Source organism: Leguminivora glycinivorella, chromosome Z (genome assembly GCF_023078275.1).
Source record: "Leguminivora glycinivorella isolate SPB_JAAS2020 chromosome Z, LegGlyc_1.1, whole genome shotgun sequence".
NCBI classification, from domain to species: Eukaryota; Metazoa; Arthropoda; class Insecta; order Lepidoptera; family Tortricidae; genus Leguminivora; species Leguminivora glycinivorella.
The window spans coordinates 29,845,068-29,858,808 of record NC_062998.1 but is presented as its reverse complement, the minus strand read 5'-3'; the positions used below and the strand labels follow the sequence as shown (position 1 = coordinate 29,858,808).

General features: G+C 40.4%; 1 protein-coding gene across 1 annotated transcript in view; it reads right to left on the bottom strand.

The window, feature by feature from the left end:
- Window positions 1-1,104: 1,104 nt before the first annotated feature.
- The window catches only part of LOC125241883 (protein furry), a 179,952-nt gene continuing 167,315 nt past the window's right edge, over window positions 1,105-13,741 (bottom strand). The window contains exons 51-59 of the mRNA XM_048150568.1: window positions 13,033-13,206; window positions 12,184-12,324; window positions 11,615-11,762; window positions 10,810-10,973; window positions 9,581-9,817; window positions 8,127-8,264; window positions 7,471-7,610; window positions 6,085-6,215; window positions 1,105-5,182 (exon numbers count right to left, since the gene is read on the bottom strand). Of these exons, the coding sequence (XP_048006525.1) occupies window positions 5,073-5,182; window positions 6,085-6,215; window positions 7,471-7,610; window positions 8,127-8,264; window positions 9,581-9,817; window positions 10,810-10,973; window positions 11,615-11,762; window positions 12,184-12,324; window positions 13,033-13,206 (1,383 nt within the window). The 3' untranslated portion in view covers window positions 1,105-5,072. The remainder of the gene's footprint in view (window positions 5,183-6,084; window positions 6,216-7,470; window positions 7,611-8,126; window positions 8,265-9,580; window positions 9,818-10,809; window positions 10,974-11,614; window positions 11,763-12,183; window positions 12,325-13,032; window positions 13,207-13,741) is intronic.

Sequence of the window (13,741 nt, the reverse complement as noted above, 5' to 3'; positions counted from 1 at the left end):
TAAAAACTAGCGAATATTTGAATTGCGTATTACCACTCTATGTATATATTGGTCTGCTGATGCTACTTACCCCTACGGCTTAAGATGGGTGCTGAAGCTAATTTGAGAGAGCACTGTAAATACGAACTTTTCCGAAATCATACGAAGGAAACCCATACCTCACTACATCTGTACGTGGTGGGCGCCTCTATCACATACTTTTTTTTATGAAATAGGCAGCAGACGACGAGCCGCCTGATGGAAAGCAGTCATCGCCGCCTATAAGTAACATCACCAGTCACATATGCGTTGCCGACCTTTAAGAACCCTAAATACTTGCTTCTTACTATCACTTGTAAATTGTAGCTTAATTAAAACACAAGTTACAAGCGGAAGTCTCTTTCCAACTTTTTATGTTAGACATTGACTACCTCTTCTAATTTTTTCGAAATTTGCTTCGAGAAATGGGCCCTTTTAAAATACTGAGGGCCAATTGCGAAACAATAAAATGGGAGGGGTGCCCAAGAGGGGATTTTTGTCTTAGTACAGTGGTTACCTCTGTATCTTGCTACCTGTGTGGTGGGTTCAACAAAACTCAACCTTTTCTCCGCCATTGACTTGATATGAAGTCAGAACCATTTACGTTCCGTCTATATGTATGTACTAGGGATGTCACGAATGTCGCATGTGTCACATTCGCGAATGCGAATATTCAGAATGCGAATGAGAATATGCAGAATGCGAATGTGCGAATGCGAATATCGCCGAATTTCATAAAAAACCAAAATAAAAACCAAGCTATCAGCATAGGTAAAAAATTAAAAATCCTTACTATTGGTCAAAATGCCGAGTACGAACTTCACGCCGTACGAATTTGACCTATCTGCGCATGCGCGGGTCGACAGTCGACTAGTACCAATTGGAGCGGCCGGCGCGGGCGAGGAACAAGCTGCGACTTGCACGCATTCGCAAAACATTCGCATCGTTTGAAGCGAATGCGAATGTCAATGCAAATATTTAAAAGAATGCGAATCTTTCGCATATGCGAATGCGAATGCAAATATTCGTAACATCCCTAGTATGTACATCTTACAGTTCAGGGAAATATTGAAATGAAATTTTATATACACAATTGTTTCTTTATTCATTAAATACATTTATAATACATGTACAATTGGTTACAATTATCAGATATATTAAATCATAATGCATAACAATTAATAGTAAAATCACCATAGCGAAAGTTCAAATTAAAAAAATATTAACAAACAGATTGTTATCGCTAATGATCTCGACAATTATTACTTAACCTTTTAATCACAGTAGTCAAGATATATAAAAAAAATGATCATATGAGAGACACTCAAATGAAGGTGTTTTTTCAAAAGCGCTTATTTCTCTATGAAAACCATGCAAAATAAGCCCTTATGAAAAGATATTCCTAATAATGACACATTAGAAAATTGCGTGTCCTACTTTCACATAACGTGGTTAAAAGGTTAATAATGATTATGCAAATTAGTTCAATATCACAATCATTCTCTCTATCGCAAAAGCCTTTCAGTAATACAAATCTGTTACACATAAATTCATGATTTATGATACAGTACCCGGTAATGAATGTTACCTACACATCGGCCTGTGTAAAAACATATTTTAGAATGATTCAAAGAATACTCTTTATTCACACATTTTAGAAAAAGGTCACAAGTTAACGACTCTGATGTCAAAATCATGACTCATTTAAAAAAGTATTCCAACAATCAGGGTTCAGTTTAGCTTAAAACTTAGCTGGAGATTTCCTTAACTCCTATGCCTGCAGGATTGACGCCAACAATTAACCATACAATAAAACGTTACCCTAATATTGCTTTGGTTATGAAATGACAAAATACAGGGACGTCCCAAACTTATGGGACATGAAGGGGAAGTACCTTAACTATCGTAGATAGTGTATTTTGCTGAAAGAAGACTGTATAGTAAGATTTTTGTCAAATAATACTCATCGATACAATTCTACCAAACCCATGCACCATGAGTTTGTGTTTTTTTTTATCAGGGCTATTATGACCATCATGGGTATCCATCACGGAAACTTGCAAAGCTTGCTTTATTTGACCAATGTGCTTTATTCATCACTGCGTACTGTATTTGGGGTAGTCAATCGGGCCTCGTAACTCAACATGGCCGATGGTGTATAAGCGTTATATATTATGTGGTTGAGATCTTACTGAGTTAGTTACCATCACTTTAGTGCAAGGTCTATTCGCAAAAGTGTAAAAGCGACGACATAGTTTCCGGCAAGTAGAAGATATAAATAAGCAACAGCAGCGATAGCATGGTTGCGCGATAAACGATAAAACATCAGGCCGTCCCTATCGCACTTACAAATAGTGCGAAATGGACAGCCTGATGTTATATCATTTATCGCGTGACCATGCTTGGATGCCAGGTGTGGCCGGCAATGTAAGCTTCTTAAAAATTCCAATTTAATTTCTCTTTACTAGCGAAAACGCGCGTCAACGTTTTATTGTCGTAATAGTTCATTTTATAATTCTGCGTAAGAAAAGTAAATAAATAATTCAAGCCATATGAGATTTTCTTGTTAGTCAATAATCTTGGAATGCCACTAATCATCATGAATACGGGCGCAAGCGGCATGATCATACAAACAAATACATCAACATACAGTCATAATACAGTCATCGTACTTTGAAAAGTCAAAGCAAGGTGTCATATTTTCTTCTAATATTTTAATAAGTTCATGTTTATGTATGTATATTTAAATAGATATAAGTATCTATTAATTAAAAAAACGATATCAGCAAGTAATTACATAGTAGTTGGTTTTAAAATTTGCCAGCTTAATAATAATAGATCTATGTTTGTCAAATTGACAGAGTTAGTTACAAATTTATTGGGGCCTATGTGTAGTAGTAGGACGCTAGTCGTCAGTGAAACCTCTTCTTTCTCCTTCCTGATGTGTTCGCCCTACTCCTCTGTAATAGCTATTCTGTGTTACTGTAGAGCTTAACGTTTATTGTATTTTATATTGTATTGACAACAATGTAATTACGTATTCGTAAACCACATAGGAAGTCCAATATCGAAATAAATAAAACGTTTTTTTTTTAGTCATTAGAGTTAAGGTAGGTAGTGTTACAGTTACTGCAAGCAGTTATTTGTAAATTTATGTATCATGTGAGATCAGTCAATTACCGCCCGGTGTAATAAGATTAGTATACTGTTTTAGTAACTATGAGTATTTTATAGCCCTCAGCAACACAAAGTCCCTTAGGTATAAGGGTACCTATATCTATACAATTTTCACAAAAATCGATGCTAAAGTAAAGAACCGGTTATTGAAACGTCTAACATAATATACTAGATAGGAGGAAATGTTGAGTGATAACAGATGTCTTAGAAGTTTCTATTAAATAAAATCATAGGAACGTCCCTTAGGTATATTGGGGGAAATTAGACCTTATAAAGGTCGTCACCATAAACGTAAAATATAGAATCTATTGAAGGAACAATAGACGACGACTCGGTAGTATTAAGTACACTTCAGAGCCATTTACTAGCACATGACAAAATAATAAAAATCGTGGTACTTATACACATTCAGTAACAGACAAAAAACGGCGCACTATTGTCCCGGAGCTGTAAGTTCTTCTTTTTGACACATGACAGTAACCACAAAACGTAAACTCGCGCGACCTAATGAAATTTTAAATAAAAATAATATAAAAAATTTCAAGTACTTAAAAACAATATTTCACTTTAAACATAATCTAACACATGTTACAGTTTTGCGGATCTTCGTTAGTAAGTATTTTTACGTTATTAAATTATCACGCAGCATTTACTTATTATGTCATTGATCATTCATTTTTATATTTAAACTAGTGCTGTGGCAGAGTCCGTCATTTCGATTCAAATGACATTTCAGTAATTTGATAGAAATCGTATATTTTATATAATACACTATACTTTTAAAACCAAGTAAAAATTACAATAAAATTAAATAAGATGAAGAACTGGTTTATTAATAACACTAATGAACAAACCATAAGGTACAATGACCGTTTGGTTTTAGCGCCTTCTTGTACAAAGGGCCTAATCGATTCAACCAATTCGTAAATAACCGCTAGATTTGCCAAACGATACATCTTAGCCACATCGCAACATACTTCAAAACAAATGTGTCAAAAAGAGGAACTTACAGCTCCGGGATAATACGTCAGAAACCGCCCGTTTGTATGGCGAGAACCCGACAGGCGGGTTCTCCGGCATCTGAGCAAAGTTTACGAATGCCCACCAGGCGGGTTCTTGGTTGTGTTTAATTTAATGTAACTATTACAATGTAACTATCGAAACTACTGATTCATGACCCACTTGACAGATAATTCGTTTGAATCTTTCAAACTTGTAAGTTCTATCGCTTATCTTATAATGCACTTAGGTCGTTTTAAATACTAACTAAATTAGGGATGTCCGATGAACTACAGTATGGGGTTCTTCAAAAAAGGAGTGTACAAGTTTCTAATGGGTCGGCAACGGGTATGTGACACCCCTTGAGTTCCAGGCGTCCATAGGTTACGTAGACCTCTTTCCATCAGTAGGACCGTAGACCTGTTTGCCACCGACGTGGTATAAAAAAAAGTCACTACACACATTCAGTGTTTAATAAAATGAAAACAAGTTCGTCACCAAGGAAACCGTATCTGCAAGCGAATCTCGATCTACTTACATTAAGACGGTTTGGCAAAATGAGCGTATGGTGGATCATGCTTCAGTTGGTTCGATAGTATAATCCGTTTGTTGTATATTTCGCATTAAAATTTTACTATCCATGATATACTGCTTAAAAATATTGTCATCATGAGTTGGGAACATTATTGGCGCTTCCGATAAAAGAAGCCTAGTCAAATTAACTAACTTACTATAAATTATTCTTTGTCAGCTCAACGTTGAACATCTTGTGTGATTTAAAATTAGGGCGAGTGAGAATATTTTGGTATTCTAATTAGCTAAAGGTTTTTGAAGGTGTGTATTAGCTGTGTATCTAGACGCTTTGGTATGTGTGCAGGCTAGCCGAAGTCGTGGCGCTGCAGGGCGACGGACACCTTGTAGAGGCTCTCCATCATGAAGGACAGGTTCTGGGAGAGCTCGCTCACGGGCCGCGTGATCGCCACCATGTCTGTCGACAACACATATGAGATTAGAGAAAGGAGAAAATCATTGATGTTAAAGGCTTATTACAGAGTCACACCTCGGACACTGGCGATCAAATATATGAAAGAGGCGCGTTCCTAGCACACATTCTAAGCTCGTGTAGGTGAACGCGTACCATGCTTGTATGAGTGAGATATGACAAGTCAACTGTTCGCGTTTTTGACAGGCGGTAACTGTTAGGTAACCGAGAGGGGGTGGGCGGCACTTTCAGCGGGGAGCGGGAGTGGCCATACTGTACGATAGTATTCTTTATTATACTCTGTGACAGAGTCGAGGACTATTTGACAGATAAACATGCATGGCCCGAACCAGAAACTACAAAAAACGAATAGCAATTAAAATAATTGTATTATGTGTAGAGGACACAGTTCAGATAAGAAAGCACATCCAATATTTTATGTTGTGTAAAGTACATATTTAATGATATTGAGATTCATATTATCTTTTTCTTCTGTGATAATTTGATATGTTTTCTCTGAAGAAGAACGACGATTATTAAACTACAATATAATACTCGTATATTGAAATTCATTTCCATAGAGTACCTACCTAGTCTGTTAATATTTTTTTGATGAATACTCTTGCATGTTAAATTTTATCTTGTTATTTAATGCATGTTAATTATAAGATGTAATGTTTTGAAAAGAAGTGGCCCGCCGAGTTTCTTGCCGGTCCCATAGTGGATACCCCCCTCCCAACTAATGGGGGGGGGGGGGGGGCTGAAATCTTCTCGAGGCTGAGGCGTAGGGTTAGAGCCGGCGTAGCTTTATTTAACGTTCATATGCGCATTGTAATATGCCTACTTGAAAAATAAATATTTATTTTTCAGAGCGGCGGTACGAGGATGGTGGTGGTGTGGGTACATACCAGGGTGTTTGAGCGCGAGGTGCTTGCAGTAGACGTGCAGCAGGCTGGTGGCGTCATCCTCGGGCAGCTCGCCGCGCTCCAGGATGCGCTCCGCGTTGCGCTCGCGCGCCACCGCTAGTGCCGCGCCCCATCTATCAATACGTTACGAAAGTAGGTTGGTAAAGCCTGACCAAAAATATGACTATTGTCAGGAGGGCACTATTATTCTGATGTATGGGGCGACAGTTCAGAATAGTATGAAGAAAATAGTTCTAATGAAAGTCCGCTACAAGGCGCGCAGTCATATACATATTTCTAGGCAGGCTTTACTTTGATTCGGACGAATATGGATTCGGATGTTTAGTATCGTTTAGGCGTCTCAACACTTCTAATTTCAACTCTATCGTTATCATCCATTACAGGTCGTTCCATGAAAGCTGTCAAGAATGGAATGAACGAAAGTCAGTCTTAATTTTTATTCACTTATTCGTTCGATTCCTGCTAATCTTTTGTGAATAAAAAAGCACACGCGTGTAATTTCTAGGCGAGATCGGAGGGGGTGAGCACGAAAATCGCTCAACTCCGCCGACCTCTGCTTATGAGCCTAAGGGCCAGTTGCATCAACCACATTTGACAGAGTCATCATTAGACATCGGATTCCGTGGGGCGAAACTTCTTGACAGCTAGGGACTTCCTATATCGATAAACTCATTTATCTATACTAGTTCTAAATACTAGTGATCACACAAAGGTTTGCTTATAAAATATTTTTTTATTAAAAGAGTATGCGCATGTGACACTGTTTAAGTTGCAGGCGTCCATAGGTTACGGTAACCGCTTTCCACCGCACTGGACCGTATGCTTGGTTGCCACCGACGTAGTATAAAAAAAATATTATATAATAAAATAAGAACTCAATTTTCTTCTTCTTTTTTGAAAACATTTTTAAAAGTTTACTCGTCGCAATTTATTTCGACGCTATTTATTTTAGACGCTATGTATGAATTTCATATTGGTCTTCAGAACAATAGTTACAAAAAACACACACAATGTTGGGGGCGGTCACTAGTATACAGAACTAGTATCGATAAATGAGTTAATTGATATAGGAAGTCCCTTAGCTGTCAAGAAGTTTCGCCCCACGAAATCCGATGTCTGGTCATCATCGTCACGGTGACAGACGGTTTGGTGCAACCGACCTTAAAAGCGTGTCATTAAGGGCCGGTTGCATCAAACCGTCTGTCATCGTTAAAGCATTCGTTAAATGTTATTGTATGGGAAGTTAACGAATACGACGATGATGATGTGTCTGTCAAATGTGGTCGATGCAACTGGCCCTAAGTTGTATGTTACGAGCAAGTGTGTCTTGAGAAAGCTTGTCATAAATGTGTGCATGTATGTGTGTACCTCTGTCGCTGCATGAGGTGCAGCAGGCGCGCGTCGTCGTGCGCGGGCGCGTGCTCGGGCCACGCGTCCATAGAGCCACCGCTGCCGCCCGCCGCCAGCGCCGCGCGCACCGCCATCACAGCGCTGCTCATCTCCACGCCCTACGACATATCAAACGTTACCACCAATTTTCATTAACTGGACGAAACTCGTGTAAAGTGTAGTTTAGTGAAAAATATTGACACTAAAAATTCACGGTAAAACGAAAGACAGAAAGTTCAAATGATATTGACAGATGTTTGTGGATTCTTTCCTTTTCCCTAAACTAGGTCCAACTACAAGTATAGGGCAAATACTAAGGGCATCGCCCATTTAGGAACCTCGGAGACCAACGCATTGTGCTCGAAAAGTAACCTAAGTTAACTTAGCTAAGTTGAAGTGATTTTCATAGCACAGGCTAAGTGTTATTTCGATGTCAAAACACACGCTGCTCTCGCAGCAGACAATTTTACGTAACAATAAGTACAAAAGCCTCGTAAAGATTTGGCATTACGGACCTCTCAAAAACAACTAAAGGCTGCTCTTAAAAAGCGATTATTATACGAGGTTGAGTTGTAAGGCCGGACATGTCTATAAAGGGTTAAGCTAGTCGAGTCACACAGCCGTAAGCGAGTTACCCGGTTGTCGAGCGCGGCGTGGTAGACGGCGACCACCATCTTGTTGTTGGTCTCCAGCAGCAGCAAAAGTTGGAAGATCAACTTGTACAGGCAGCGCACCACCTCCTCGTGAGGGCTGCCTCGCCACACTTCCATTGCCTGTCAAATAATATATTATAATGTGTATTATTATATATGTATCACCAAAAATTTAAAGTAAGGCAATACATATTGAACATTATCATTTATACTGACGCGTCTGGAACGCTCCAAAGTGATCAAACAATCCTTACATCATACGCGCAATTGGGCGCATAGACTACACGGTTGAATATCTATACTATCCGAACTCTTCAAAGAAATTAATATCTTAACTGTAGCTTCCCAATACATTTATGATAGTATAATTTATGTTGTTAAGAATTTAGACTGTTTCACTAAGAATTCTGATATCCATAATTATAACACTAGAAACAAAAATAAGCTTGCCATAAAGAAGTTTCGTGTCCGTAAAGTACAGAAGTCATTTGTTGGGCAATGCATTCATTTTTATAATAAGTTACCTGACACTGCTTTGAGATTACCCCTCCCAGCTCTTAAGAACTACTTAAAAAAAACATTGATGTTAAAGGCTTATTACAGAGTCGAGGACTATTTGACAGACAAACATGCATGGCCCGAACCAGAAACTACAAAAAACGAATAGCAATTAAAATAATTGTACGAGTATTATGTATAGAGGACACAGTTCAGATAAGAAAGCACATCAAATATTTTATATTTTATGTTGTGTAGGTAAATTACATATTTAATGATATTGAGATTCATATTATCTTTTTCTTCTGTGACAATTTGATATGTTTTCTCTGAAGAAGAACGACGTATTATTAAGCAATAATATAATTTATTGAAATTAATTTCCATAGAGTACCTAGTCTGTTCATATTCTTTGATGAATATTTTTGCATGTTAAATTGTATCTTGTTATTTAATGCATGTTAATTATAAGATGTAATGTTTTGAAAAGAAGTTGCCCGCCGAGTTTCTTGCCGGTCCCATAGTGGATACCCCCCACCCAACTGAGGGGGGACTGAAATCTTCTCGAGGCTGAGGCGTAGGGTTAGAGCCGGCGTAGCTTTATTTGACGTTCATATGCGCATTGTAATATGCCTACTTGAAAAATAAATATTTCATTTTCATTTTCATATGGCGCAGAAAAGCGTCATCCTTTTTCATACAAATGCAACCGCCTCATTTAGTTTATCGAAGTACGGTATAGATGTTTTTTGGTCTGACCGCAGTCTACAGGCACATTGCCGCTCAATTCCTATTAAGGAATATGACATACCTCCAACGCATGTTCCCGCCTGTCGAAGTAAGTCTCTAAATGTTCATTGATCTTTACACGAACGCATTCGGCGGCGGCGGTGACTTCTCGGTCGCGAATCACTCATGTAATTGGGAACACGACATACCTCTAACGCGTGCTCCCGCCTGTCGAAGTAAGTCTCTAAATGTTCGTTAATCTCTAGCGCGGCGAAGCGCACGGCGTCGCGCACGCGCGCGCAGTCGGCGGCGGCGGGCGCGGCCCACAGCAGCGGCGGCTCCTCGGCCGCGAGCCGCTCCAGCACGGCGCCCAGCTCGCCGCCGCCCCACGCGCCCAGCGCGCCGCCGCACTCGCCGCACAGCGACACCGTCTTCATCGTCACCTCCTGCGTACCACACACACACACACACCGTTATTACCTCATCCTGTGACACTTTTTTTATTTTATAAAAATATTAGATACTAGCTTTTGCCCACGGCTTCGCTCGCGTTAGAAAAAGATAAAAAGTAGCCTATGTCACTCTCCATCCCTTCAAGTATGTCCATTTATAATATCACGTCAATTCGTCGCTCCGTTTTGGCGTGAAAGACGGACAAACAAACAGACACACACACTTTCCCATTTATAATATTAGTGTATGGGCTTCTAGTGCTCCGTACACCAGTTATATTCTGTTGGTTGCTTGATGTAATGATAACACTCACTATTGCCGAAACACTTTATTGTCACTAAAATACCTTAAGTATAAAAGCGCGAAATAATGAATGAAAATGCTAATGAGAACACGCGTGATGGGCGGTAATTATGCACGTGAACTGACTCGTATTCTAATGCTTTACGCAATTGTAAGTAATTTCGCTGAGATGGCAATGTGCGGTATGTGGACCGTACAATTAGTATGGATAAGGTACAGCGGGGCAAATCTCGACTGGGGGGCAAATGTAACTGATTATTTTTTTTCCATGTTTTACAATGTTTGCATTATTAAATATTAGAGTGTCCACCGTTTATATAATATGACGATTTTATGACACAGTTCCATTTATTCACGATGCAAGTTCAAGTGACAATCTATCTCTAAATAAGTGTTACTCTCCCGATACATGCATAGATCCTTTCATTTGCAGCTGTAGTTCAAATAAACAATCAATGAAGTCGTGACTCACGTTACTTTTACGTGGATTCACCCTAATCAATATATTCACAACACTTAAGATTTGACTTTGAAATTAAAATAATGTTTTACAGATCAGAAGATGTGACGTGATTACTTTAATTTTAGATAGCTAGGAGAGGCATCGAATTCGCACGGGGAGTATAGTTTCATGTCGCCGCGATCGCTTGACATATAGTATAGTACAGTAGGTAATAATAACCTTGAGCACCGTGTGCAGGCGGTGCACCAACGCCATGGGCTGCATGTGTTGCGCGTGGCGCAGCAGCGCGGCCACGGAGGCGCGCCACGCGTCGCGCACGGCGCCGCCGCCGCTGCTCGCGCTCGCACTAGCGCCCGGCACCGGCGTCACGTCGCCGCGGTCACCTAATAATAATAGGAGTAAGTCAAAGCTTATCGTAACTCGAATAACCTACTTAATAAAGAGATTTTACACACAATGGTACATTTTTTTTAAGGTAAACATATACAGTCAAATTTCTTTTCTTAGGCAAAAGTCCATCTGCTATCTATGATTTACTTATAATTATAGGAGGTAGGGCGAATGATATTCCACTTTGTGTGGTAGGGCACAGCACAGCGGATATCGTCTCGCTCGAATCTAGAGCAGAGCCCAACAGCCAAATAGCACTAGACCCTACTCATAGTGTTGTGTTCCTGTCGGTGAGTAAGGCTGCCAGAGCTCAACGAGGGTGCGGTGTGCTGATGACGAGAGGACTTACGGAAGTAACTTGTTCCGTCTATTGTCCTTTGAGTCGTCGGCATCCCGAACCCTCCTTAGAACTTGTACACTCCTTTTTGCTGTGTACTTAACACAGCAAAAGGGAATGTACAAGTTTCGAATGGGGTGGCAACGCGCATGTGACACTGTTTGAGTTGCAGGCGTCCATAGGTTACGGCGACCGCTTTACATCAGGCGGGCCGTATGCTTGTTTGCCACCGACGTAGTATAAAAAAAATATCTGATAGTTTACGTATGATGTGAAATGGTCTGGCACAATGCTCACCGTCGGGCTCCCCGCTGGAGGCGCTGGAGAAGGAGTGCGTGCGCGGCCGCAGCGCCAGCTCGCTGCCGCCCGCGTCGCCGTCGCCGCCGCGCCCGCCCGCGCCCTCCTCCCACCCGCCTTCCTCGTCTGACGAGTCCTCGTGCCCGCTCTGATGATATTATAACCAATACTTGAACAGCATTTATACAAAAATCCAAGTAAAATAGTACATTATGATACGAGGCCATATAGAGAGCCGATGTGTGTAATTCCAATGCACACGTGTGTCATACGTCGTTTTTCAACACACTTGCGAGGAAAAATAAATCCAAAATCTGAGATCTTCCCCACGCCCGGCTGCTCAGGCGCCGGGCGCACAAATGTGGTAATGTAATAAAAAGCTACGCGAGTGTAATTTTTTGACTTCTAACCCTAAAAACGGTTCCATAATATCCTTCCTATGAGCGTCTGTTGAAAATTGATTTTTCTGTCAATACCAACAATGAAAAAAATCATTCCGATACTTCCCAATCAAATTACCGATAGACTAAAATCAAAGAAGGAATTGATATAGATAGATAATACGTTACCAGCTTCGGCGGCGCGGCGCTGGGGTGGCCGGCGGCCCGCGGCGGCTGCGGCGGGCTGCGCTCGGCCGCGGCGCCCTCGTCGCGCTCCTCGCTCAGCAGCCGCCGCCGCACGCCCCAGTTGAAGTTGTCCGAGCTCTCGCCCTGCAACACCAAACAAAATTTAACACACACTCACGGCAATCATCGTAAAATGGGAATTTAGGGTTTCCTCCGCAATGGCCCAATTAGACGGTACGAGTACTCGCATACGAGATTTATTACATTGCGGTATTTGATGGCTGTGCAAAATTGTATGTAGCCTCAACAACCCGCAATGTCACTAAAATCGTATGCGAGTTTGCACGCCGTCTAAATCAGGCCTAAGAATCAGCCAAGGACTAGTAACTTATGGAAAGCTATAGTTTTACTAGAGTCAGGCTAAGATAATTTGGCAGCGTTTTTAACAGCCCCGCCAAACTTTAAACTTGTGAATTATGACATTAAACTTAATAAAAGCTGGAATTTTAGTTCTTATATCTAAAACTAAATTTAAAACAGTTATCGAGAAGTGTCTTTTATTATGATTTATGTATTTGTATATGCCTTCTTACGCTTACCGTGGCATGCAAGTCAAACTGTCTAATGTCGCAGTCAAATGTCTTATAGCATTGATTTTACTTATTATGGACTGCACAGCCCGAATAGGGGTAGGAGATCAAAAGTTACAGATTTCTTATTGTACGAGTATGTATTCATAAATCATTGGTTCCATGCCAACTTCCAAATTCCTATGACGTCTTGAATCACCTTCTACAGTCTAGAGGTTATCTGGGAATCGGGGACTAATAAAAGTATCGTAGTAAGAGTGACCTCGATGCTCTCGCTCTCGTATTCGAGGAAGTCGAAGTCCTTGAAGACGCCGAAGTGGTCGGTGGGCGGCGCGCCGCCGGACGGCTCGTTGCCGGGCGTGCCCGACACCTCCTCCAGAGACGAAGCCATTGAGGACTCGCGCTCCAGCAGCTCCGAGCTTTGGCTGAATATCACCTGCGAACAGTATACTAGTTAAGTCTACTACTCCATTTTACAGTACACAAGTTAACTCAGAACTTATGTACCACTCGAGTATCAAAAGGTTTTTAACATGACCTAAGATATAAATTAGAAGCCTCATTCAGATTTCGTAACTAGCCCGAATATGACAATGGTTGAGTGACAAGTGTAATATTAATTTATTTTATCTAGCGCATCATTATAAAATAACAATGATTATGGATCAAGACGGAACGGTTTTTTTTATTTTTAATGGATATTAATTAAACTATGGGCTTGGTGAATATTTCATTCTGTAGTCAATCGTTTTACACACATACCAAAGAACTTAAATGTTTTGTTTATCTCTGACTAGTGACTAAGCTCTAAGCGCCAGGCTGTATAAATATATTTCCCTGTTTTTTGAACTTAATAATTTACGACTTACGAGTATTAGAACTGTAATGCCAAATTAAGAACACGTATGAAAAACGAAATATCACAATTTGATGATCTGATCACTTTAGTAAAGTGCTCGGTGAACCTTGAT